This window comes from Chanos chanos, chromosome 4 (genome assembly GCF_902362185.1).
Source record: "Chanos chanos chromosome 4, fChaCha1.1, whole genome shotgun sequence".
NCBI lineage: Eukaryota > Metazoa > Chordata > Actinopteri > Gonorynchiformes > Chanidae > Chanos > Chanos chanos.
In genome coordinates, this window is record NC_044498.1 from 19076079 (window position 1) to 19103166 (window position 27088).

The 27088-nt window shown below is 38.1% G+C and overlaps 2 protein-coding genes across 5 annotated transcripts in view; one reads left to right on the top strand and one right to left on the bottom strand.

The window, feature by feature from the left end:
• Positions 1–3677, top strand: part of runx2b (RUNX family transcription factor 2b) — a 31790-nt gene extending 28113 nt beyond the window's left edge. The window contains exons 6-7 of one of the 3 annotated variants that reach the window (XM_030770629.1): positions 225–386; positions 3196–3677. In XM_030770629.1, coding sequence (XP_030626489.1) covers positions 225–386; positions 3196–3677 — 644 coding nt within the window. Of the gene's footprint in view, positions 1–224; positions 387–3159 lie in introns of all 3 variants that reach the window. The other 2 variants (XM_030770630.1, XM_030770631.1) reach the window with 2 other exon arrangements.
• Positions 3678–13913: 10236 nt separating this feature from the next.
• On the bottom strand, positions 13914–26113 carry clic5b (chloride intracellular channel 5b). 2 transcript variants are annotated; one of them, XM_030770553.1, is made up of 6 exons: positions 25422–26113; positions 17044–17153; positions 16617–16742; positions 16249–16355; positions 15769–15950; positions 13914–15558 (listed from the first exon to the last, which is right to left on the bottom strand). In XM_030770553.1, the coding sequence occupies exons 1-6, from the start codon at positions 25986–25988 to the stop codon at positions 15394–15396; spliced, it is 1257 nt and encodes a 418-aa protein (XP_030626413.1). In that variant the 5' UTR covers positions 25989–26113; the 3' UTR covers positions 13914–15393. The 2 variants fall into 2 exon arrangements, with proteins under 2 accessions (XP_030626413.1, XP_030626414.1); XM_030770554.1 differs by lacking the exon at positions 25422–26113 and adding an exon at positions 20700–20762.
• Between the last annotated feature and the right edge of the window lie 975 nt (positions 26114–27088).

Genomic DNA, 27088 nt, shown 5'->3' on the forward strand with positions numbered 1-27088 from the left:
TCAGCTGGCACAGTTTGATGTCATATTGGAATCAGGGCATACACGTGCTGCTGTGGAGAGGGGTTTGTCTGTTCTTAAATACTGCTCTTATACTGAATAGACTTTGTTTTGGGGTATTAGGGTATTTGGGCAGGTAAGTGTTTTGATTGAAGAAGCAACATCTGAGTATTCTGAATCACTCTGAGTGAAGTTCACCAAGTTAACACATGGCGTCCTGTCCCCAGACCTACGCCAGTCCCAGTCGTCTCCTCCCTGGTCATATGACCAGCCTTACCCATCCTACTTGAGTCCCATGGCATCACCCTCAGTGCATTCCACCACTCCTCTCTCCTCCAGCCGAGCTACTGGTCTTCCCTCCATCAGCGATGTGCCTCGACGCCTCTCAGGTAACACCCCCCCCCCCCTCCCGACCTGCGCACGCACGCACGCACACACACACACACACACACACACTCATCTCCTCTGAGAGCTACTGCAGTAAAGGGAAAGAGGGGTTGGGGGCTGCTTGGGAATGAAGTAGATGTCATATGTACCTCAGTCATTTTTTTAACTGTAACTTTTAACATTTTTTTTTTTACTTGGTAAGAAATGGTTCTTTGGAGTTCTGTCACACAGTGAAACATACTCATTAGGAGAATTAACAAGCGTTTTGCACATTTTCTGACAAAAGCCTCTAGCTGTCATTACTTTTGCTGTATGGTATGTAATTTTTTAAAGTTTTTTCTTTTCTAGGGGACTGTCTCAGTGACTGCCAAAAAATGTCATGTCCATGAATATATATCATTCATTCAGAAAAAACAGCGACAAGCCAAATATTCACTTTCTAATTCTGACACAAACGTGAAAAAGGAGACATGTTTTCAGAACTTACTGACCCAGAGAATGGTAGCAGTTATCCAAAGGGAAAAAAGAGATTGTTTCCTTTTTTCTTCTATCCAACTCTTTGATCTTGTGTGGAATATGGTTAATAACAGAGCAAGGCATAATAACAGCCCCACGGCGGACAAATAAACCCACTTTTATAGTGATACGGTTCCGAAACATGCTGGGTAAACTAAGTCCAGTCGATAGAGCACCTTCCCAAGCCAATTTTTCCCTTTTGCGCAATGAAAACACACTCTCTGAAAACCAAAAGTGAAGGGACAAGGTTTCCTTGCTGCACACCTGTTTGACCTGATGCCAGGTGACTTTTCTCCATGTTTTTTCCCCCCTGGTCGCTCTTTCGTTGTATTACCATTGCTACACTCTGGTGCTTTCTTGTGAACTTGGAGAGACTGTAAGTCATTAAACCTATGACTCCCCAGTGTGACTGCTTGTTGGCTCATTTTTGGAAAGCTGCCACCTCTCTTGTCATGTCTCGTTATTTCTCTTATTTTACCCCTTCAGCATATCGCTCAATATACTGCAACTTCTTACTGTAAGAAATACTGTTATGGAAGATAATGCCACTACTGTTTGATGTATCTTCTGTCAGGAAGATGAGCAAAGTTTTATTTCGTGCCTGTTTTGTCTTTTCACAAGTTACAGCATCTAGCGTAATGGCGCAGTCTATTTGTGTTTTGCCTGATAAAGATCTGATCTGATACAGATGTGATCATCAGAAATTATAATCTGAAAACTGAATTTGGAATTTTACTAGATTAAAACTAGATTACAAAAATCCATGAAAAAACAGCTGTAAAAAAGGTCCTTATTTCAGGCACAGTTTCCACTTGCCTAAATAAAAAATGCATTATGGAGACTGACTGTGTCTTTTCTGCAGAGGAAGAGACTTGCAAGCATGGTTTGAACTGACAGTAAACTTTAAATGTATTCATTTGTCATATGGACATTTATGATTATGTTTTTCCCGAAAAAAAATGCAGTCTAGGTGCCAATCGGTTATCATACATATTCTTATTTAACAAATACAAATTCTTATTCGACAGAAAAGATCAAGTGTTAATCCCCCAAGTATTATTATTATAATGTTATAGAATATTGTTATATATGCCTTTATGGGCTTAGTGGGAGGAGAGCTTGCATTAAGTAGCCCATTTGCAGAACACACTCTCTCTACTCCCTGGGGCCACTAAACCATTATGCTGTAAAGTCAAATGCATCAAAAGTGATGCAAAAAAAGAAAACTGTTGGAGCAAAAGAGAGAGGAAAGAGGTTTAATGTACCAGACTTTGGACGCTAGCGACAAAACGTGCTCCTGCAAATCGCCTGCACATAATCGTGGCACTCATTTGGCCCACAAAAGCAGACATGGTGACAAGAAAGACGCCTAGTGATTTACGATAAGAGCTGTGTGCATGGAAGAAGGGGTGGGGCTAACCTTTTTTTTGTGTTTTTTTTTTTTTTTGCCTAGTTCACTTTTTTGCACAACTCTGGTGTTTGTAACAGGCTATTTAGTGGTTTTTGATTATTTTGAGAGGGGATTGTCGAGTGACAGAGGGCTAAAATGGGGCAGATGGACTGCTCATGCCCTAGGCCTATACTGACAGAGATAGGACTAACCCACATCAGAGTAACAGTGTGTCCTCAATATGATTACATTTATCCCTCAAAGTGTTTCCAAATGTGCAACTTCTTATGCATCATCATTGTGCTTTATGCTGTGTGCCAGTGTACACACATAAGCTCACACATATGCTTGCTTGCTCTCTCTTTCTTTCTTTCTTTCTTTCTGTCTCTCTCTCTCTCTCTTTTTTTTTTTTACACATTCACTCACTCACACACTCTTCAGTCTTAAGCATATACAGGCCGTAATAAACATGCGTAGACACACACATGCAGACATAAATATCCCCTGGGACAGAGAACAGAAATTAATAGAGACATAAGCTCACATACATGAATACACATGCACATGCGCTTGTCTACTGAAATGAGACGAAAAGTCCTAATGAAATTCACTCAGGCCAACTGATCTTCCTTTGATTTACAAAATGTTACTGAGGATTAACAAGAAACAGATAACAGATTACAGATTTTACAGATCTTAATCTATTACAGAGTAACCTGAAGTTTAGTGTATCGTTGAACTGATTTAAACTGATATTTGCTGAAGTGTAGTGAAATGAAGTGACATGAATTGAATGAATCTGACCAAGTTTAGATGAACTGAACTGAAGTGACCTCAGTTATACTGCAGTGAACAGCAGTGAATTGAACTTTCAAATCATCTGTTCATGTCTGTTGCCTCCATAGGTTCCACTGACCTGAGTCCATTTCCTGGTCAATTTGAGCGCCAGTTCCCTGGCTTCTCCCTCACTGAGAGCCGTTTCCCCAGCCCCAGAATGCACTACCCTGCCACCTTCACCTACACCCCAACACCCGTCACCTCCGCCATGTCTCTTGGAAGTGCTCACTATCACACCTACCTACCACCACCATACCCAGGCTCCACCCAAAGCCAGAGTGGACCATTTCAAAGCAGCAGCACCCCCTATCTATACTATGGTACCTCTTCTGGGTCGTACCAATTTTCTATGGTTCCTGGGGACCGCTCCCCGTCCAGTATGCTGCCACCTTGCACCAGTGCCTCAACAGGTACTACTCTGGTCAACTCTACGCTTCCAGGTCAAGCTGACGGCAGTGGAGGAGTGGAGGGAGATGGGAGTCATAGTAACTCCCCCACCATGCTTAATCCTGGGGGAAGAATGGATGAAGGAGTGTGGCGGCCATACTGAACAGGGCGATTTCTCATACAGTAACACAAGCTTGTGTAATGGGAGCATGCTGAATTCTGACAGGCGAACTCCAAACCAGTATATCATGGTTTTAAAGCACAAACTCTTTGAGAATTTCTCTCTCTGTCTCTCTGCTCTCCCCCCTCTCTCTTTCTCTCTCTCTCTCTCTCTCTCTCTCTCTCTTTCTCTCTCTCTTTGGCTGTTTGGCTGGGTTTTTTTTTTCCTTTGCTATATTGCCTTTCAAACTTTTGTATAATTTTGCGAGGAATATTTATGGACTAAAACTCAACAAAGGGAAATATTTTTAGACAAAATTTCAGGATAACTATGTTTTTGTTTGACTTAAATGAATAAGCCATTGACATTAGTGCTCTGATCACACAGATGAGAGTCAGCGATATTTATATTAAAAAACAAAACATAGCCGAGATGGTTACTTGGACTGTGTTGTCCTTTCTGGTGAGCTCTTAGCTAAGAAAAGGTTTACCGTTTTTTTCTTCAAAGATTTAAAGCACTGAGCAGAGATTGGTTTTCATTTTTAAATAAATATTGAGGTGCAGTTGTGTAAACAGTTTGCTTACTAAAATTTGTAATCTTTTTTTTTTTCTAAATTAATTTAAATTATACATTTTTTTGGTGTGAGGATATCATTGCTTATGGAGTTGTAAATTATAAAGCCATAAATTAATGTATTTGTAACTTGAGTCATGGAAAAATATTTTTGTAATGTATCTATGTTCAAGTTATTAGTTAAACTTAGTGGGTAATTTAAAAAAAGAAATCTTCTGTGCCTAAATAATGTTTATTGATTAAGGAGGAAGTTCTTCTGCTTATTTTGTTTTTATTTTATTTTATATTATTTTATTTCATTTTTGAGAACATCAAATGGTGTTTGGAACAAGTTTGTTCATCTTAATGTAGTACATTGATATAAATGAGCTATTGACATGTAGCAGGCAAGCATTCCATATAATTGTAATATATATTACTAAGTGCTTTAAGAGTTTCTTTGGCTTTGCCATAAAACCAAAGAGAGTGCTTTGTTTTGCCTTGAGTTGTTTTTTGTAAATGTATTTTGTTAAGCTTCCAGGTTTTTGTGTCACTTTCTTTTCTTTAGCGCTTGTGTTTCAGGATATTTTGTTTGTCTGAGGAATAACAGTGCTGCGAGGAAGACTAGTGGCAATGATCTATGATCATATGCATTAGAAATATTGCTTTTGAAAAAGAAACTGTAGTCCTAAAAAATAAATATTGGGACAATAGGCAGAAGCAGAACTTATTACTTTTGGCCACTAGAGATTGGAGTAATTCTCGCCATTACTTTTGCTATTGGGTTTTGAAGGGCTGAGTTTTAATATTGCTGCAAAATTTTGTAGCTTATAATTTGTCATGGCCATGAACCAACTATGAAATATAATGGTTTAGCTTGCATTTGTCATTTTAAAAGTGGATTGTTTTAACATCAGTTTGCAATAAGAGATGTTTTGATGTGCAGATAAATAACGTCACACTTTCAGGTTGATCAGGCTGAAAGATATATTCTTTTCTGATCTTACCGGTGCCTAAGGCCAGTGGCATTTAAAGAATCATTATGAGTTCATTTGCAACTGCATAAGCCTAAAGCAATTAAGTAAGTTGGCCTTAATCAAATTTCATGTCATTATTTTATGCTGCTTTGTGAATTACAATATTACCAAAGTTTTACCAGCCCGGTCTGTGTTCTGGAAGTTTGCTTTTCTGCTAATAATGCAAAAAATCCCTCAACAAGTCAGATAATCGGAGCACTTAGCAGTTTGTGAATTCCACATACTCTGCCACAGCACTTTCAGACGAAGGCAATAACTGTAAAATAAAGTCATCCAAAATACTGATTTATTTGTTTGTTTTTTGGGCTTTTTTTTTTTGCTGACTCATGAAACCCCTCCTGGAACATTGAATAAGTGGACTTCAAGACATCTCATCAACCTGATGATTTTGAAATATACATGAACCTCGATCATCTACTAAGGTTTTATCATCTCTGATCTCTCAGCCAGTTTCTTTACTTTGTGGTGTTTTTTGATTGATTGTTGTTTCATTTAAATGATAAAAAGGGTCATTTGATGGCTTTGATTAGCTGTGAGTGTGAGCTTAGCTTAAAGTTTGTTTACAGTATGTTTACAATATTGTGAGTGTAAATTATGTATAATATGTAATCAATTGCATCATCTTCCTATGTATTTGTACTTGTATTTAAGAATTTTCTTTGTAATATTTATCTTGTTTGGCAAAACTGCCATAAAAGTTTAAAAGGGGATCTTTTGCATTGTATTAGCTCCACCCCTCTCCCTGACTCTTGCATGCTTTGCTTCTCTTACACTCGTTGCACAACTGTGCCTTGTCTGCCTATGTGTCTTATGGACTTTGAGGCTTTTGTCTTTAAAATCCACCCAAAGAAAAATGGTTTTAAAGGGACAAGCATCATGACAACAGTGAGAGAAATTGGCATTTTTTTTTTTTTGATCGTTTTCTTTTTTATAAGGGAAATAAAAACAATGATTTTGTCATTTTCTAGTGTGCTTGTAATCACTACCTGTATCACTCAAAACCATTTGTAAAGATGCTTAATCTGATGACGTGTCAGATTTTCTCTCCCTCTGTCTTTTCATCCCTATAGAAAAGAAAGAAGAGAACAAACAAAAAACACACAATCTGGCAGACATCCATGCGCCTAATATCAGTTAATGATCATTCTCATTCAGTTTCATTGCATTACCACAATAGGCTGCCAACCAGAGATGAAAGGAGAGGTCTGGTAATGGTCCTGGACCCTACAGTATCACACACTTGGAGTGAGGCCTGGTCAACATTTACTTTGGATAGTTCAGGCCTGGCAACTGCTATGGTGGCTACAGTATATTTACCTCAGAATAATGCATGCAAAAGACTCATGCACGTCAAACCAGGGCTGTTTTACATTATTTCAAGACATAACAGATACAGTGAGAGGGTATTTCGTCCCTAAGTAAGTCCAGGAAACATTCCTGGGGTTTCCCTGAATATGATTTGAGTTGAAAAACTGGAGCAGGTTTCAGGTTCGCATTCCAGACGTTCCTATCTGCATCTAGCAATTAAAATAATGAGATGGCGTGAAGAAAACAAGATAAACAGCCATATAATATTCCAGGATATGCCCTTTAAGACAGACAAATATGAGTATTTACATACTGTTCTTGTGAAATCCCTGGATGATGTAACAGCTTCAGTGGATCCTAGTCCAAAACAGTATAATGTATTTTAATCCAATTACTTAGGCCTATGCTTGTCCATTGATAGAGAGAGAGAGAGAGAGAGAGAGAGAGAGAGAGATCACCTCCATAACAGAGTGCTAAACAAACCCATCACAGCCAGCATTCAAGAGCAGGCACTAGTTAATTGTACATTTTCTAATTCTTCCAGGAATCAGCCTAATGCACAGACAGTTGGACGGCTTGTCTGGATGGGTCGTCTTACCACAATACTTGAGCATGTTAGTGCTAAGTTCAGTTTTAGCATCCTACACTAAAATAACCTTTGCCCTGGCTTATACAGGATATTACAGGTCTAGAAAGAAGTGACTCAAGTATATACAAGACTTCTAAAATGATAAGCTTTCCAAGAAAGTGTAATTGAACATTTCCTGTTCTGCCTTATATTCCCATGGTGAGATGTTGTACATGGACCTCAAGTGTGGAATTCTGTCCTACTTGAACTCAGATTGGAGCTTCTTAGCATTTATCAAAAGGTAGTGTGAAATCTTATTCTCCTGGTTAAAAAAAAAAAAACAAAAAAAACCCAAAACAAACAAACAAAAAAAACCCTCTTTTCATGTGTTACATGTGATAAAGAATAACTGTTTTATTTTCTGTGGCTCAACTACACCATCTAGTGTAGTGCTGATAACAGGCTTTAGCAGTGACTGAAGCTGATTTGGTATTTTCAGGGATAAGCAAATTTTGCTATTTATTCCCTCTCAAGAGTAACTAGCTGTTTGAATGATTGTGTTAAAAACCCTTATGGGAAATCACACTGAACTAGTCTACACACAAACTAAATAATTGAGACATTAAATTACACTATTTTCACAATGAAGTAATCACACTGCACAGTGCTCTTGGGAATGGGTCTTTCTGTAGAAAGTGACTTTTAAACGGTGTGGACTATAAACACGTACATGTGTTTATTTCCATATTCAGTTTTATCACATCGTATTACACACAAACTGATTCTACTAGGGATCATTTGAAGATTCACGTATGTCAGTACCATGGACAGCTACTAAAGAAACAATGGGCCCCTTTGTTGAGACTTCACGTAGACGCCAGGAGTTTCAAGTTATGCTCCATCTAAACTGTCAGAAACGGCTCCTTACAATTGAGCGTCTCAGAACATAGAACATATGACGGGACGGCGCATAGCAGAGCCAAATATTCATGCAAAGCAGGCCTTTTCCACTGGTTGGGGCCAGGCAGTAAAATGTGAAATATTTGGACAGAAACTCCATCTACAGATGTCGCCAGTCACAGAGAAGTAAAGACATGCTTCTCATCAAAGAAATAGCTTTGCGAACTATTTGGATGGGGCTAAGTGTTAGCTGAGAACTAATGACCTGGTAATACAATGAAGTCAAATAACGCTACCATAGATCTTTTATGATGACTGACATACAGTCGTGGTGTCGCTGTTTCGGAAAATGACAAAGTAATCATGCACCAGTGCTGTATGCCAGACCATTTCACTGATGCCCATGTCTGCTCCTAGTTTAGACTCCAGCTCAGTCTCCAAAACATCCTAAGTCGTGTTATTATATTAATGACAGATTTTATGGTTTATGACTGGAAAGTCAAACATTCTCGATTTCCTGGGGAGTTGGGCGATGATTTATAAAGCTGAATAATAAAGTGAATCTGTGTGACAGCCATGGTTCTGCGTATGTTTCTGTGGTCAGAACTTTAAACCAGGGGTACCAGGTTGGTCTCTAATGTGGATAGATACATTCTAGAACGTTGCAAGAGGTACTCAACTGTCTCTCTTCCTCAATGCGACACCAGGTCATGTCATAAATGATTTATAATACTCTACAGTACACTTACATAAGTCCCAATCCACATCCTGCCACCACAAGCAAAGCAGCCATTTCAAACATGGGATTAATGGAAATCTTTTATGATGTGGATATAATCACTTTTTTCCTTTATATTTGGTAGAAGAATTTGTTTCCATGTTAAATATTCATACTGAAATGTCTTTAACAGACTTGGTTTTATCAATCAGATATTCAGTTGAAGATAATGACCCCATGGAATCATAACTCAGATCTCTGAATAAAAGATTTAACTTAGCCATAAATTTGAACTAATTCCCATTGAACCAGAAAAGGAAAACCTCTCAGTAGTAATCTGGCTGGTTAGTCCATTTTGAGTACTGACGTTTGTACTAAGAGGCTGTATGGTTACCACAATGGTCTTCGAAAGAGACAATACGAAACCTGTGTGAGGACTTCTGCTTATCCATGATATCCAGTTGGTGATCAGACTGCCAGAAATTAGCTCTTTGTTCCAGAAATTTCTTTGCTTTAGGTCATAAGCACTGAAGCCACAGGCGTGCAGCTGTCAGACCGATAATCTCCATCAAGATCTCGCCACAAATCACCGTAATAGACTGAGAGGAACTGGGCAGTTTCAATTTAATGTTTGAAAAATCTGATATTCTCTTCCCTTGTGGAAAGGTTGGATTTGTACCGCTTGCCATTAGTCTTAATAAAAATGATATCCTGTTTTCATGCCATGGAACCTTTTTGTCTTTAGACTTTTTCCTTCATTATTAAGGGCTAAAAATCTTAAAACAGTCTCAAGGCAGCCTGCTCTGACAACTAAGAAAATTATCAGATTGTGCAATTGTCCGTAAAAGTAAATTCAGGAGCTTTCACAACCTAATTACCAGGCTTTGACAATAGGAAAATTAATTTTCCGTCTTCCACCTAGATTTCATTATATTCTCATCCAACTCCTGAGGTCAAGAATTTTGTAGAAATGTTTAGAATTACACAGTGGTCCATTAAATAAGCACGTGAATCCCATGCGTGTGCATGGAACCCATCTTAAGGATGCCGTCAGTTGCAAAAGAGATCTGGACTCATTCAACCATGTTCTTCAATAGTTGGTTCTTCATTAAACTTTTGATTTCACAGGGCTTACTTACAGTGGCTGACTCCAAACATTGCAAGACATATATGGATATATGGCTTTGAACCAACTATTGTGCAGACCTAGGTAACAATCTGTAGGTTGTCCTTACAGCCTGCATTAGTTTGGTGCTAATAATCAAACAAGCAAAAAAATCTGAATTATTTTTCTCAGACTAAACATCTCATCTTAGATGTTTAGTGATTATATGTTCATTTGGAGATAACATCCATGGTTCAAACACACCTGGAGACAGTATTAATCTAGGATAATCAAAACACAGTGTTGATTATGTAAATATTCTCTGAAATGTGACTGGAACTGAATATGCCAGTGGAGGCCCCGATGACCTTTGAGGTATGAGGAGTAAGTTCACAAGTTATAGCATCAGAGTTCAGCCTCCAGGTCTGTGTTTGGGACTAAGCGATCTGCTGTAAATTTATTGGATATTGACCAATCACGTAGAAGTGATGTATGATCATAGATATTATCAGTATTATCCTGAGATACTGAGTCTAGTTTCACCAGAACGTATGGCAAATTTTTGTAAAAAAAAAGAGAGAGAGAGAGAGAGAGAGAGAGAAATACTTTTTCTCCGTCATGGATTAAAGTAGTGACTGCACAATGGTCAGCCCTTGTGTGAAATTTGAACAGGATGAGCCTGCCTGTATTTCCCAGTAATGTCACCAAGCTTCATTCCTCTGACTGAAATAGGATAGGCACAGTCGCTTCCCATCATCAGCATCATTATACTGAAATTACACAACAGTCTCAGACCGTCTGCAGGCATACACTCAAGTCCACAACAAAGAAACAAAGAACTCACTTTTTTCACTCTATAGCTGTATCCGTCATCTTATGTGACACCATAAGCTGATTTATTCACAAAGCATTAGAGAGTTTAAACGGTACCCAGTGTGGAAAAGCATTTCCAGGCAGTAGTGGCCCTTTGGCAGTGGAGCAACTGGACACTAACTAAGGCTCATAAATGATACAAGGTCCTAATGACTTTACTTCCCTTAACAGTTTCCAACATTCAAAGTGGATTAAAAATCCACTACTTAAACGTCAGCTATCTATCCACCATAACACCACTGGAAGTAAGTCCATTGTGCTCTCCCTTTTGGTAAGTTTGAAATTTTTCTAAAAATGTCAACAATAGCAGTTGTTATTAACCAAAAAAACCAAACCTAAGAGGACTATATGTCATGGCTTTTAGATTTCTTGTCACCGTAGGTCAGAATTTCTCAGACTTTTTGCAGAGAAGCACTGAGCTGCCACTGTCAGAAAAGAATGGCAGGGGTCATGTTGCCCTGTCTCTGAGGTCTGCAAACTGTTTGCTCTGAAATATAGGGACTATGCCAGAACCTTTCTGACCAAATGCCGAATCAAAATGGGCAGGGCATAGAGTTCACTGCCTTCCTTTGGGCAGAGCTGCAAAGATGGTGACAGCTGGCATAAATGGGTTCTTGGTAAGTCATCAAAGCAAGCAAGAAGGACAGTTCTCTGCACTTCCCTGTTAATGACAGGATGCTGAAGTCACCAGTACAGACTTACCATGCATCAACTATGCACTCAACTTCCTGTCCCATTCAACCTGGTTCAGCTTGCTCAACCTTCAAAGAAATAAATAAACACACATTGCAAATGCCAAAACCACCTGCTTAATGTAGATATATAGCTTTCAAGCATTTAATGCTTTGGCACAAGTTAAATGATATTAATAGGTACCATGTGCCATGCATTTCAAGTGGTTGGTCACCAGATTTCAGTGGCAGTTATTTGAAGCTAAAAATAACAACAACAACAAAAAACAATATCTTATTTAACATGCGTGTTTCATGTTATAATTCACATAGCATATGACGTGTATTTCAAGACATAACCCTGAACGTGTGGAACTTCAACACAAAATGTAAAAATAAAATGTATTCTGAAAAAAGTCTTATCAGTTCTGTGTCAAAGTAAAGAGCTAAGTATGTTGAAGGTACAAATTAGGTGAACTTTGGTAAATCATTTTTTCCCTCCAAAAAAGACTAGCATGAGCCATGTTTATTGTTTCTCTTCCTTTATGTAGGTTTAACATTTGTTTCACTGTTGTCCTGTGCCTAACAGGGGATGGGAACAATAACCTGGTTATGGCTCTCACCTGTAACTTAATTGAACAGAATTGCAGGGTTTTGAGACCACTAGATATAAAGTGGAAAACAAAGAATTCATCAGTAATATTAATGATAGGTCGGGCCTTTAAAAACTGATGTTATATCTGTCTATGAAGAATAACTGAAACAGATTCACAAAAAATTGCAGTAAGTATTATGTTTTCCAACCATATTTAAACTATAAAGCAAATGGCTTAAGCCAGTTTGAAGTTAGACATTAAGAAATATGCCAACAAATAATCCAGGCCATTTTGTCTGTCCATACCATATAAACCTAGAATTTAAAAATAACACGCGCTGTAAAAGGTAAACAGAGGCAAATTTCCACACAAGTTCAAAGAATTCCAGACACAGTTATCCCATTCAGTAGTGAGGCTGAGTCACATAAATAGATGGTGCATGACATAGTGTAGATTTCACTTCAGCATCGGTGGGACAAGTTTGTTCCAGTCCATAATTCTCTGTGGCGTGTAAATTATACCATGGCATTTGGATGGACATATCTTATAATTTTATGGTACATTCATATTTCACAGGTAGAAATCAGTGAAATCAGTTATCACGTGATGGAGGTATATATATATATATATATATATATATATATATATATATATATATATATATATATATATATATATACATACATACATACATATATGTGCAGTGACATCTAGTGGATGTTTCAACAGTAGTAGTTCAAATGTACTAATGCACTCAGAAGATCCAGAAGCCAGATTCTTTGAAACACAAAACAAAATAATATTAAATTATATGTGTTTTCTGTATATTACATAAGACATTACAACATTTATATAACTGCTTTATTTAATCAGTGGGTTACCTGCTGTTATGTCACTTCCTTATATGACCTTGAGTCCTATATACAATGAGGTCACTGTCTCACTCTCAGGGTTCCCACTCAGCTTCCTTCATTTTCCTTTACTGTTATGAATAAGCCATGGAACATTGTCAAAATCAATCCACATTTTATGGCAAAGAACATTTTGCAATATAATCCATTACTTTGCAGTGAAACTAAGACAGACAAGCCTATTACAAATGCTTTCTCCACACACTCCACCAGTTATTGAAACACGAATGGACCAGTGGTGTTTGTAAAAACAGATTAAAGTTACTGGATCTGTTGGAGACCTGTTTGACATTAATGTCTCGTTCTGTATTGTCTTGCTTTGAAAATGCTGAATCTGAGCAAATAGGATTCGAGGCGTAGGATGTTTAAGAACTAATTACTGAACAGTCAGGCACAGGTCCTGGTTCATATTTTCTTACTTGTGTGGAAAAAAATATGGCAGGCTCCATTTATTTTCCTGGACTATTATTCCTGGAAGGTTCCTGCTTTGAGTAAATAGACATGGTCATTATTGTAAATCTGACGGGCATGGGTCTTCAAGAGTGAGGCTTTTGGAGGGAAAAAGAGAGACAGATCGGATGGCTGCTCTTAGGTTTTCCGCTCCACTGAGAGAGCTGTGTGGAAGGATAGCTTTGATCCATGGCTCAGTAGCCTGTATTTAAATCTGTTAACAGTCTTTGCTCTGTCACTCAAGAAGTTACGAGATCAAAGTCTGCTTCTTTGTGTTAAACTGTTAGTCAGTGTTAGAATGGACCCACTCAGCACAGAGACAGCAACTACCATCAAGACCATCAAGGTTTATCACTCCATGGCAAACCCTTTAACCCTAATTACACAATAAAAGACTATTTTAGAGCTTTCTAAAGCAGCTTAAGGCAATTCTACAGTTTAACCATATAACTGGCTCCTCTTACATGACTAAAACATAAAACATTCATTAGATATCTAACTGAAACCATTAGTAGAGTTTTCTTCATGGAGAAAAAAGCAACACAAGTCAGTCTGTGAAAATATTATTTTATTCAGAGAGTTTTACACAGGATGGGTCCATCTAGAACAAAACTTTCATTTCATATGAAACAAGTATCCAAACCATACAAGAGCAGTTAATCCATAAGGACATATCAATGGATGTAAATCAGCCCATTACTCCAACAGCGCTGAGAGGAGGGGATGTAAAGATGAATGGTATAAGGTTTCTCTAGTCCCTATTTGATAGGAGCAATGACTCCAAACCATTTAGTAAGGCTTAAGAAAGCGAAGTAATCTGAGATGTAACTGTCCAATTTATATTACAAGATTTTACAAAGTGACTTAAGGTTTGAAGGCCTAAATTCTTGCAAAGACAACCAGTAAAAAATTAACTTACTGATATTTTAGAGCATGGTATTAAATAGACAAAAAGCATGGGAAGTGTTTGAAGCAGTCACTGGAGTGCTTCTGATTGTGCATTCTGCTGGTGGTACATATTGCAAGACTTATGCACTACCGGCCTGTAATCAAATATTCAGCATGATGTGATTTTTTTTTTCGGCAGAATTTTGGAATACGATTATTTTACAGTGATTTCATTGTGTCACTTGAATTAATTAAGTAAATAAGCACATTGATTTGAAATCATTTTAGTTCATTCCAGAGGAAAAATATAAAGCATTGAAACAGGTTTCTGAGTACAGTCAGAAAAAATATTATTTGTTCAGAGTTTCCACAGAACAGACAGAGAACTTTCTAAAGATTAACTATTACCCCTTGTCTCAACTTTGTTCAGTTTCTCCACAAAGCACAAACATTATCATACGTACATGAGTTACACTGAGTATTTGAAATTTTTTGCAAGAACAGTGAAACACATTCATTAAAACAGATAAGAATTATGCAGCTGTCAAATAGATGGAGAACAGCAAAGCTAAAGGTTTTATGACTGTAGCAGGCTGATCATTAAAACCTGGTGTCATTCAGAATACTTTACCATTCTTTATAAATGTGCTTTTAGCATATGCTTTCATAATACACACTATTATTGTCAGACAATAACTTTAAAAAGTTGCTTAATAACAGAAATAATAGGAATAAATAAGAAAGAAGGTTCATCTAACCAAATCCATAAAGAGGCTATCATTTGGTAATAGAGGACAGAACTGATTTATTCCACTAAAGAAACTGAAGACACAGAAATGAAAGAGTCACTGAAAAAGAAACTGTCAAGAAAAGCTAGGAAGGGAAGGCTTTGTAAGTTGAGGTTTGATTTTGACAATGACAGAGGAGTGAGAGTGGCCAAAAAATGATAAAGTGGTCTTGTTCTGGAGCCAGTGGAGGTCACCAGCATGTTCACTGATAAAGGTAAATTCCATCCATCTGGCACAGCACCGTGGGTTAAAAATGAACCTGGATCAAAAATCCCAATTACCAGCTTACTGAGAGCAAAGATGGAATGCTTTCGTTGATTCTCGTCCATCTGTCAGTGGGATTAGTGCCACGGACTACTTGAGCAGCCTCTTTGCCACATCTTGATAGGCAAATTCAATCTCTTTCTCAGCGGCACAGGTGTTGGTGAACTCGTCACGAGCATAGGCGTTCTCCAGGTAGCGCCACACACCTGTCATAGTAGTTGGGATCTCGTAGTTGCGATACTTCTTGGCAACAATCTAAAAGGTTTCAAGTGCATTTAGTGACAGCAGACATCATATCAGCACTTAGAATTATGAAAATTTCATAAACTCACTTGTATTATATCTCTGAGACAGCATGAAGCTGAGTGTAATCATTACTGATCAAGTGTAAAAGGCTCTAAAAAGCAGAGCAAAACAGTCAAGACTCCATTTCCTCAGAAACTCTTTTTCAGAATCTGAGCTCACCTTGACTATATGCAGCTTTGGCAGGAGGTTGCAATCAGCCAGGGTCAGGTCGTTGCCATCCAGAAAACTACGAGTGGAGCTCCTCTCGTCCTCCATGCTGTCAGCATCTATCTCATCAGGCAGAGGGCTATTCAGATAGTCATCCAGTTTCTTAAGGGCCTTTGTCAGGCTCTTCTCCAAACCTGGAAAAGACGGTAGAGGACAGTTTAGATTACCTCATTTCAAAATACAGTTGAATTGAAATACAAAGGTACATATAGACTTCAGCCACCCTCAGCTCATACATGTATGAAAAATGTACAGAAATAAATGTACACTTCAGCTTTCTGAAATTCTAGGATGCACACTTATAGACACACGTGTATAAACTATAAAGCAAAAGCGGCCAGGGAGAACAAAATGCAGCTATATGCATCAAACTCCATTCTAGTCTATTGTTATCCGTTCACATAAGCATCTAACAGAGACTGGCATACCTACCCTCATTAGCCTCTGGTTTTGTGTTTTTGATGTAAGCTGAAAATTTAGCAAAAATGTCAATCCCAGCTGTGTTGGACTCCCTCTGTTTGGCGGCCAGTTTGGGGTATCTTATGTACAGACAGGAGAAAAGCAGGTCAGACATTCACAGCACTGTTTTTTCACCAGCCTATCGTATTCTCAAATATCCCACACAAATATATTTTTTTAAAAAATATATCTTGCAATATATTGTTTTACACACATTGTACCAATATATAGCATATGTACAAGGGGCGGGTGTTACTGTAAAAATGAAAAGTTTAAAAAGCTTCTCAACAATGGTTTGTGATGAGACCGTATGTTAAGTCTTGATTTAAAGGTTAACTTACTTTGGTGGTGCGAGCACCTCCTCCAGAAACTCCTCTATCTTATTAATATCAGTCTTAACCTCCCCGTTAAAGGTGAGGAAAGGAGGATGTGTGCCTGGTGCCAGGTTATGCAGATCAGCGGGTTTTCTAATACAGAGTTACACACAGACACACACAGGCACAAACACACATCACCAAAAGCATACATATCATGTACCATGTCATGGACAATCATCTGTGTAAATTCAGGCTCATTTTACAGGAGCTTAATCAAAACAAAGAAATTGCCGACAAGAATCTTTCAGGTGACAAATCAGCACAGACAAGGTTTAAAAACAATTTGGCAACAACAATAAAAATCACCATCATAAGTTGCAACACAAGTCTGGCAGTACTTTGTGTCTGCCCCATGTTTTGCCAGTGAATATGTGTTTTCTGTGAAACCTACCTCTTCAGGTCTACAGTGGTCACATTAAATACTACACCCTTGAGCCAGAGGATCATGAACAGGCGCTGAGAGAATGGGCAGTTTCCAATACTCTCTCCATCACTCCCTGCCTACAAACACATATACGAACATACACGTTAATACAACACATCTCACATGGAGTGAGAAGGAAGAGACTGGAAATGGAGACAGACAGATGAAATAATCAATCAGGGATTCACTATTATCTCTGCTGGCATAAATAAGCTTAATGGAAACTTAACTGAAGTAAATAACTACATAGTGTTAAATCACCAGTACATTTATCGAAGAAGGAAAGACCAATATTTTAGTTATACCTCATAAAAAAGGAAAAGGAAAATGACCATTGAGTAATATGATCTGGACATGCTGTCATCACATTTGATTGAGATAACAGTTATCAGTACATTTGTATCTGCAAAATTGTACCTAGCAGTAATTTTATCATCCTTACAGAGATAGGACTGAAGTGGTAATTACAAAATGATGACAAAGATCTTCCCTCAGAGATATTTGTGAATGTGTTGAACCGAAATCTTTAACCTGTCACAAGAATTTTTATAGGGATTTGCAGCATGTATGCAGTAAACATGTAAGTATTTCATGCATGGTACATAAATTAACCAGACAGAATGTTAAGGTCAGCAATGCAATGACAAACATGCCTTCCAGTTCTTGCATTACCTCTTCCGTATGATTTCCCTAGATACAGACAGTGTACAAAACAATGAAAACACAAGGGAACATGACATGTCAGGATGCTTTATGCAAAACAGCTGCTGTTACACAGTTGTACACCACTTATCCATCAGTTAATCTTATGATGTCCTATAACAGGCAGAGCCCTACAAAACAAACCTGGCGTTCTCAATATATATAGTACTAATCATGCATGGCTTAAGTTAAGAACTTTTTCAGTCAATGGTGGTTGTTGAGACCGATTTGACATCTTTTAATCAACTCCAATATATATGTCTTTAGAATAAAAAGTTGTCTTGTATCCAAATTCTCAGTGTCATGTGAAAACTTATATATAAGGCATTACCAGTCTCAGGATATCTAAAGGCAAGAATCAGAGTCAAACCGGTATGTCTCTGATCAGGTCTGATCAAGCAGATCCAGTTTCTGAGAGTAAGATCAGAAGGCTGTGTATGGAAAGTATCTCATGTGAGCTAATACCAAGGGCAGCATGAATTATACATGCCACTTCAATTACCTGCTCTACTGGACATAGGCTGTACACGTGTAGGTCAGAAAGTACAGCTTTGTGGGAAGGTAACTCCACCCGAATTTTATTCTCCTTTGTGCAAATAACCATGTCACGGTGATTTGCATTAATTTCAAATGGTATCCGTATCTAACATGTGAAAATGGTGCAAAACTCTTAAGATTTATACAAGCCCACACTGTATTTGATAAAGGTGACACTTCCAATGCTTATCTTTGAAAAACTGAACTCAGACAACCTAAAAATACAATTCGCTGAACATGTCAAAGAGGTTCTGGGAAGTTGCCAACCATGAACCAAGGCTTTCATCTGAATAAAGGTGGGGGTTGCAGTTAGATGTTCAAAATATTTATCTCTTAATTTCTCACTCCATTTCCTCAGTAAATCAGTTTGGGCAATGGAATAGTTACCGGGAACAAGAAAACAGTGAACTATTGTGCTACCAGAGTCACAGATCCAAGTGGTGAAGCAGTTCGAAGAGGATAAAGATTGGGTGTCACCATCAGCTTCTCTCAGTAGAGACACAAATTGCAATTTGGAATTGTAGACCTTTCTAAATGTCGTAATCCCAAAGCATAATCTGCAATGGATTAAGGATTTATCTGAAGGTTAGTGTTATAAAATATAATCTCGTGAGGTCATACGTTCTGCTAATTAGCTTCAGCATTTAAAACTCACTGGTTGTTATGAAGAACATTGCCACTGGTCAGATCACCCTTTCATTATAAATCACAACAGTGACAGATTCAATGAAACCAGCGTATCAAGTGCAGTTCAGTAAAAAACTTTTAGGTATCTGTAGACTGGGTAAAAGGTTTGTCCATGTTACTGTTATAATTCTACTCATATCATTTCAAAATACCCTGCTTTTGTCCCCCGATTTCCACAAAACTATTACCCATATTCCCATAAAAAGAAACCAACACAGATGTTCTTTAACAAAAATGGACAGTCCAAATAAGAGATAGTAAGACAAAATATAGCAAACTCATGATACATATCAAATCACTGTTGACATCCTGTTAAAATCATTAAACTGAACATCAGTTGTAGGTAAGGGTTATGTTTTGAAATTATTTGCCTCGTGTTGTATATATAACATTTTGTTCACTTCCTGTCTCTCACATGTTGCCCCTCAATGCAGACTACCAGTATTACTTTCTTTCATTTCAGATTTATCATTGGTAGCTGGTGGAATGTCTCTCAATATGTGCACAACCATAAGCTAGAGATGTTCTTCAATACGTTGCCAATGACCATAAAAGCCAGTCTATCCCTTTATCAGACAATGTTGTGCAAGAGGAAAAATGTAGTGGCACCTCTTTCGTGTAGTTATTATGTGCTAAACTATTATCTTTAACTATAGCAGTTCGAATAAGTTGATTACTCTCTGTGAACTACACATTATCAGTGACTACACTTTTAAGAATAATTTAACCCGTTTATATAGTCTTACTGTTTGCTAAACAGTCTCTAATATGGTGTTTCACAAGTCAGTTCTCCAGATAATCCAAGCCCTGGCCATTTTGTGTCAACACACACCAGATCAATCAGTTAATCAAGGACTTGATGAAACATTGGTTAATCTCTTCAGGCGTGTCAAACCTGGGCTGAAATAGGGAAGGCCAAGCAGGAGTGGACTGAGAACCACTGATATCATCAATCACTGAATATTACATACACCTGCATAAATACTGCTAAAATGTTTTCAGATGCCTTCATTAGTTAAAATGCTTATGTTGGGAGCTTTGTCAGCTATGTGTCTCACTTCACATTTCAATTGAATCAATTGGTTCCAGAGGGAGGTCTGAGTCACTGAATCAGTGCATAGTTCATTGATATATTCCCTATCTGTCTTAAGAGGAAATGAGCAGCAACCACACACTGTGCTAATATAACACAGTGCTAATATATTTTATATTTAGTTGACACAACTGTATATGTAAAGCATGCAAAGAGTTAAATGGTATTCAAAAGCACAAAAATGAGACACAATGAAAATAGCATAGATGCTAATATAAACAAAGATAATACAATAGATGCATGTATTGCCATGTAATTCCTACAGCTTTCTTGAAAATTGTGTGGATATTGAATCCTCTAACTTAAATTCAGAAATGAGAGAAGCTGATCACACAAAGATGCGGCCATTCTGAACGCTAGGTGCACAGTTAGCTCATCCATATTTTCTAGACGCTATCTCCATGCATATAAAATATTCTTCTTGTGAAAGCAGCTGAATGTGCCGCTGTAACTCTAGAGCAACTATTGAGTTACACAGGCTTTCCTGATACAATACTGCAGCTTCATAACTTCACTGAGACACAGAAATGCCCTGCAAACCACAATGGCAAATGTCTTTTCCTTTTCTATGTTAATTTTCATTAAAAACACATTTCCCCCTTACCTTGACAAACAACTCTATGTCAGGGTCCTTGCTGTTCCCATTTAAGGAAGTCAGGTCAGTCATTATGCACACTCTATCGTGTATATGGAAAATGAGAAAAAGTCAAAATTGTTCACATCCAAACCCCTGCATCCTCCTTCTCTGTATCGGAGGGCCTGGCTGACCAACAGTACCTGGCTGATGTGGAGAACTTTCGTTTCAGCCCCGTTCTGGTGTATCACAGTGCTATGCCACACACTCAGGCTGCGGGTCTACTGATACCAGCGCTAGCCCAAATGAGCACAGATCTGGTTCCTTCTCTCTCAGGGGTGGTAGGATGGTGAGGGGGAGAGGTGTCATACTTTACATATGGGGAGGAGCCTTCCCTCAGCATAGGACACCATTGCTGAACTTGAGGCCAAGGACAACATTCAGCACAACATAAGTAAATAAACTGACAAAGATCCATGGTGGATCACTGATAGGTATGTTGTGAGGCATCTATGTGACACTAGTGTCCTTGAATGAATAAATCATCAAAACAACACCTTACCACATGACACCCAAGAAAGAGAAGGAACAGTCTGGAAGAATGTTTGGCAGAATGGACTAACAGTTGGTTCTCCATGTCTAAAAATCAAAACATGTTGAAGTGTTTGAGGTCAGATGAGGGAGAGGTAGTTTGTAACAACAGGATTAAACTAACTGACGTTAGGCTTCAGTTGTCATACTAGCACAACAGAGAAAATCAACAGTTCACACTGTAAAGAGAAATGACAAATTTTCTACAAATTAAAAAGGGTCTGAAAAGAAAGGTTAAGAAATGGACAATCATGAAAAATGTTCTTCCGATGACTAATTACAACACATGTTTTCATCTAAATAAACACAAATTTAAGACACCGACTATGGTAAAGGTATCCACAGGATTAAACAGTAACCATATCAAGTTTTCAAGGAAAAAACCAACAACAGTAAAAAAAAACAAAAAACAAAACAACTTGTTTTAAGCCAACAGCAGTAAAACACTGATCTGGTGCACATATAACACCAGTTGCTCCAGTTGCTTACAGCTTGTAATTCTGTAACACTAGCGCAACCCAGAAACCCAGAGTAGAGGAATGAGCTGCATGCATTTTTAATGGACACATACATGGTCGTGCACACACACACACACACACACATACACACTTCTCTCCTGTAGTCTTCAGGAGGCTACATCCCTGGAGCAAGATTCCCTCTTCAATATTTCATCACTTGGCTTTGGTTTGATGGTGCCCCTCAAATTTGATGGAAATATGCAATATAGGTCATTAAAAGCAAAAAGCACTGGTTCTGAAAATAAAGACAAAGTCACCAGATACGTGAGTCACATCCATCCATCTAGCCAACCCTCAGTCAGTCCATCTATCTATCTATCTATCTATAAACATTTTGTCACAAATTTAAGGGAATATATTAGGAAGGTACTGAAGATTGTATTTGTCTTTCTAGGTACATACTTTACTTTGTATGTCAGCTTGGAGCTCTACAAATTTATATCTTAGAGCAAAGCACTATCCATAAAAAGGGGACGTACTCGAGGGTCATTCCATGGGTATTAACATGGACCGCACCTTGCCTTTTGTAGCAGCTACCACCATTCCAAAATAAAGACATAATATGATGTTTCTCCAATTCACTCACAAATCAATGTATCATCCTCACATATAGTCCCATATATTCAATGGCTTTAAAGGGACTAAGGGGATGGGGTAGAGTAACCAGGAAGGGGCAACACACCAACACAGAAATGCTGTGTATATGAACGTAAAGCGACAATTGTTGGGTAAACAGATTGAAAAGACCAGCTGAATGACTCCCTCTGATGGCCAAACCACAACACATGAAGACACTGTGACTTTACCCATGGACTAGAAAAGTCTGAGGAAAAAAATGTTCACAAAACAATTAACAACATAAGCTACTGAACACAACTATTCTTGTCCAAGTTTTTATCATCCGGTGTTGCTGTGACTCACCTAGTCAAGGTCATCATTTTAAGTTTTGATAACATGACCCTGTAGGTACAATATATAACTGATTAGCCACACTGATTCTGATTAGCACAGTTGTGCAAAATGGTAAGACCTTTGATTGAACATATCCATTTAGATGAAACTTGTGGGAAAAATAAAACTCCAAGGATAGATTTGTGACTTGCTCACCTTTGACATGTCTTAACTTGAGCAGTAAAGCTGGGCTTTGCACTCTGCTTTGCCTCATAAATCATTCACCATAATATAAAATCATTCACTACTTGGATTAAGTTTCATAACTTGTCCAAAGAGAGAACCTTTGAACTCATCTAAAAGTGTCTGTGTAACTTTCAATGCACACTTTTCAGCCTCTTTATCATGCATATATCTCATTAATACATAGCTGATGTAACCGCATAAACTAAAGATACTGAATTACATTTTTTATACATTTTATTTTTAGGAAATGACTTTGTGACAAGCAAACAACAAAACAGTGTCAAACAAGCAGGTACTATCCCCTAACATTTCTATTAATATTAAGTATATGAAGAAAGAATAAAAATCTGTTTACAGATAAGGTACTTGGAAATGGCAGTGGCACGAGCACTAGTCTCAACATCAGAGCGTACAACTTGGCTAGTTCCTCTTTTATGGATAAACTGAGATATTGTCAGTTATGTAATACACGTGATGTTTCTGTAAATCATAAGTAAACTACATAAGACCAGTTTTAAGACAGACAGACTTCCTCTTTAATTAGTGATGCCTTGTGTAAGAATATATTTGTGGTCTGTTTGATGCAATCCAACACCTGTATCAAGGAAGAAGTTTACTATATAATATTTTATTCTCTTTTGAGAGTTAGGTTAATAAAGCTGATTTTATTCAACAAATTGACATTACATTATCTTACTATCTAGTTACTATTATCTTACTATGTTGCTTGAGTTGTTTCTGTAGTGTTTGATCACATCAGCCCTGACAGGTTTACTGACATACAACTGAAAAAAAAAAAAAATCTGAGGAGACACTGAAACGTGTCATGTCGCAGTTTGACCGCTGTAGCAATGATTTATGACAGAATGACATTTCATGAAATAAATATGAATATGAAATGTATCTTCTCATCTGGCAAAAGCCACTGTTATTGCCATTTTCCTACATGTATTTGTCATTTTCCACATGTTGCTTTATGACCGCTTTCAGGTGAAGTGGCTGCTCCTGTAACTAAGGTCATCAGACTTTGTGAAGTCAACATGTTACCAAAATCACCGGGGTCATTCCCTCCACACACACACACACACACACACACTTTCCTGCTCCAATCACAGTTGCTCAATCAGCAAAGTGACCCTCTCCCACAGATATACCACAAGAGCTCGCTGCTCTATCATAAAGCAAAGAGAGCACATAGATTCATTTGTTTAGGCATGGAGCTCACTCTTGTTTCCATGACTCTACAGTTGACTGGTTAATGATTAGTCAATATAGCCTGGTTCATTCTGGAATGGCTTGGCACAGTCACAACCTCACACGAGTGGTTGGGAGTTCTCTTAATTCACTCCAAGGAACATTTAAAAGATATCATATCTTCATCGTATTCTGTGGATGTGCAGATGCTGAATGTTGTTTACGGAACCATCCTATGTGCTACACACCTATAAAACAACACGTGGGAGCAGTCTAGATATTATGAGGCTGACATTTTACTCTAATTCTATAATATATACACCTCAGTACTGCTGTGCTATATGACACAGTGTTGACAAAACAGATAAAGTTAATGGTGACACCCAAAATGGAATATGAATCATTTTTTTCATGTTTATGGACAGAGGAGTCTATACATTCATAAACAATGTCAGAGGTTTAAAGCCATCCTCTTCAAGACATTCCACATGATACACTGGCAATAATGCTCAATGACAAGAAAGATACATTTCTTTATATAGAGAGAGAGATTTTTGGTAGCCTTAAATTATTAACTATGCACAGGGATTTGGTAATGGATTTTCTCTGTAGAAAAAGACTATTGTTGTTCTCCGGCTCACTGAGTGACCACTGTGAGATACAAGTTAATGATTGAAAATCTACACTGATTTAATGACTCCCCCTCCCACTCCACAAGCCCTATCTGCTGGCATAGTGTACTGGAAATTGTTCCTTTTTATTAGTTAAAACACTGATTTTGTTGTATTCCTTCACCTGGAACAAAGTTAACAAATATAAAGAAATGAATACATTTGTTGTTCTACTCAGTAACTGACTTAAATGTGCTACATCAAGAAAAATGCTTTGTTGAGCATGACAAGGGCTGATATAAACTCACTTTTAAGCAGACTTCAATGTGCTATCATAACTAGCCATTTTAAAAGGATATATATTTACTTTGACAAGTCTGGTATTCCTTTAACAACCTTTGGTTAAGAGCCCAATGGTTCAAGTCCACCAGTTATCATTGTCCTAATCATTATCATGTAACCACACCTGAACAACCTTTAGACTGCTCTGAGTATAAACTATGAGTTCATCTCTAGCAACATCTTAATAGTAATACATAAACCATTCAACTAATTTTAGACCATGTGCGATTTGCACATTTTTTCATATTAAAGTACTTATCCTTCCCATGAGTCAAAGGTGACCTGGTGACTAACTTTGGTAATATCAGGAGTTATATTTTTGTTTGCTGTTTTTGTTTGTTTGTTTGTTTGTTTTTTACCTTTACAAAGAGCGAGATCTCGGGTTGAGTAGGGTCTTCGACGTTGATCCCCCGGGCGGCTCCGAGGGTATAGTCACCAGCTTCCTGCGACTTGTCATCTGGAACACTGTGCGCCGCAAGCATGTCATCCTCGATGTTGTCTTCGTGCGCTGGTAAGGGTGAATCATCGCAGGGATCTCTGTCTTCCTCTGAGGACGACGAACTTCGCCTAGAGTTGACTCCATCCCCATTCACAACTTCGCCAGACGCTTCATCAACAGTGGAGACAGCATGATCTTTATCCTCCTCGTCGCTGTCAGTGTCACACGACTGAGACTCATTGTGAGTTTCTGGCTCCATGTAGGGATTTTCCCTTGTGTCCATATATTCAGGTGACGAGCTGCCATCACCGCCATTTGCGTGCACATGCACCTCGACCTCGCTGTATATCGCCTCTTTAACTTCGCCTGGGGTCTCGTAAATTACTCCTTGATTTACGTAATCTGGTTCAGTAGGACTTTCATATGACCGTTCGTATGGCTTTTCGTACAAATTTCCATCATTTACCTTTTCGTACAAATTTTCCATTGTCTTCGTTTTTTGTAGTTCTTCTTCAGGAGCCTGACAGGCGAGGGAACGACTCTTAACTGTCTCAGTTCAAGGACTAACTCCTTTCAAGCGTGTGAACACACCTGTATCGACAGCTGATGAACGCATGAGCAAAGTCTGACCAGTAACCTATGAACGAACTTTGGTCCGTGAGCTAGTCATTCGAATGTGGGCAAATACACCCGAGATCTGAGTCTAAAAACTATATTGAAACTAAAACATATTCTTACGTTAGTTTATTCTTACCAGTTTAAGAGGCGAAAATGAAAAAGAATTCATAAATGTATTTCGAGATGCTGCTCCTAACTATAGCTAATGTCAGATCAGTACAACGAAATTTCTACTGCCAAGCGAAAAAAAAAAAAAAAACCTAATATGAAGAGAAAAATTTAAACAGTCGGTGAGTGTGTATGTAGCTCTTTCTTCCCAGTGTGGATTCTGAATTAAGTGTGCTGTTGAACTCTGAGTATGCTATTCTAGGGTTGACAAAGTACACTAAAAGAACAGGTTCCCTTCTCTGTCATCTTCACTTGCTGAGTCCCTGTAGCAACAGAGGTTACATTGGTGTGAAAAGTGGGATAGTTGATGAAGATCCCAGTGAAGATTCATCTGAGAAACAGGTCCTGTGAAAATTCTGCACTGGCACCAGGGTGGAGTCAGAGAAGAGGCAGAGGAGGTTGTAAGCCCTGGTGAAGGGTGGATTAGGCCACTTCAAGGTGTGTGGCAAATGGTGGGTACTATTTTTTCTGGTGTGCTACCCATGTAGGTAGATATGTGTATGCCCCCAGATCTAGCAGGATAGTGAGGCACCCCTATTCCAAGGCAAATATACTATCTCAAACTCATAAATATGTGAATAACTCCATCAGTTATTTACCTTGAAATGGATGGTATGTCAGTTGAAAACTGGAAGAAAGTATGCTAAGTATCTGTAATCTATTGTGATTTAAACACCAAAAATCTCATTACAGCTGAATTAAAAACATCTTGACTGTCTTGAGTTTACAAACACAACGCTCAGTTGTGCGACTCAGAGATATAAATTCACAATTTAACTGTCAAAAAAATAAAAATAAAAT

Coding starts and splice junctions, on each gene's coding strand:
- clic5b (XM_030770553.1), bottom strand. CDS start 25,988: ATGGAAAATTTGTACGAAAAGGTAAATGATGGAAATTTGTACGAAAAG. Junction 17,154..25,421: donor AGATCTCGCTCTTTGTAAAG/GTAAAAAACAAA, acceptor ATGTGTTTGTAG/GCAGGGAGTGATGGAGAGAG. Junction 15,559..15,768: donor CAAAGCTGCATATAGTCAAG/GTGAGCTCAGAT, acceptor GAAACCTTTTAG/ATTGTTGCCAAGAAGTATCG.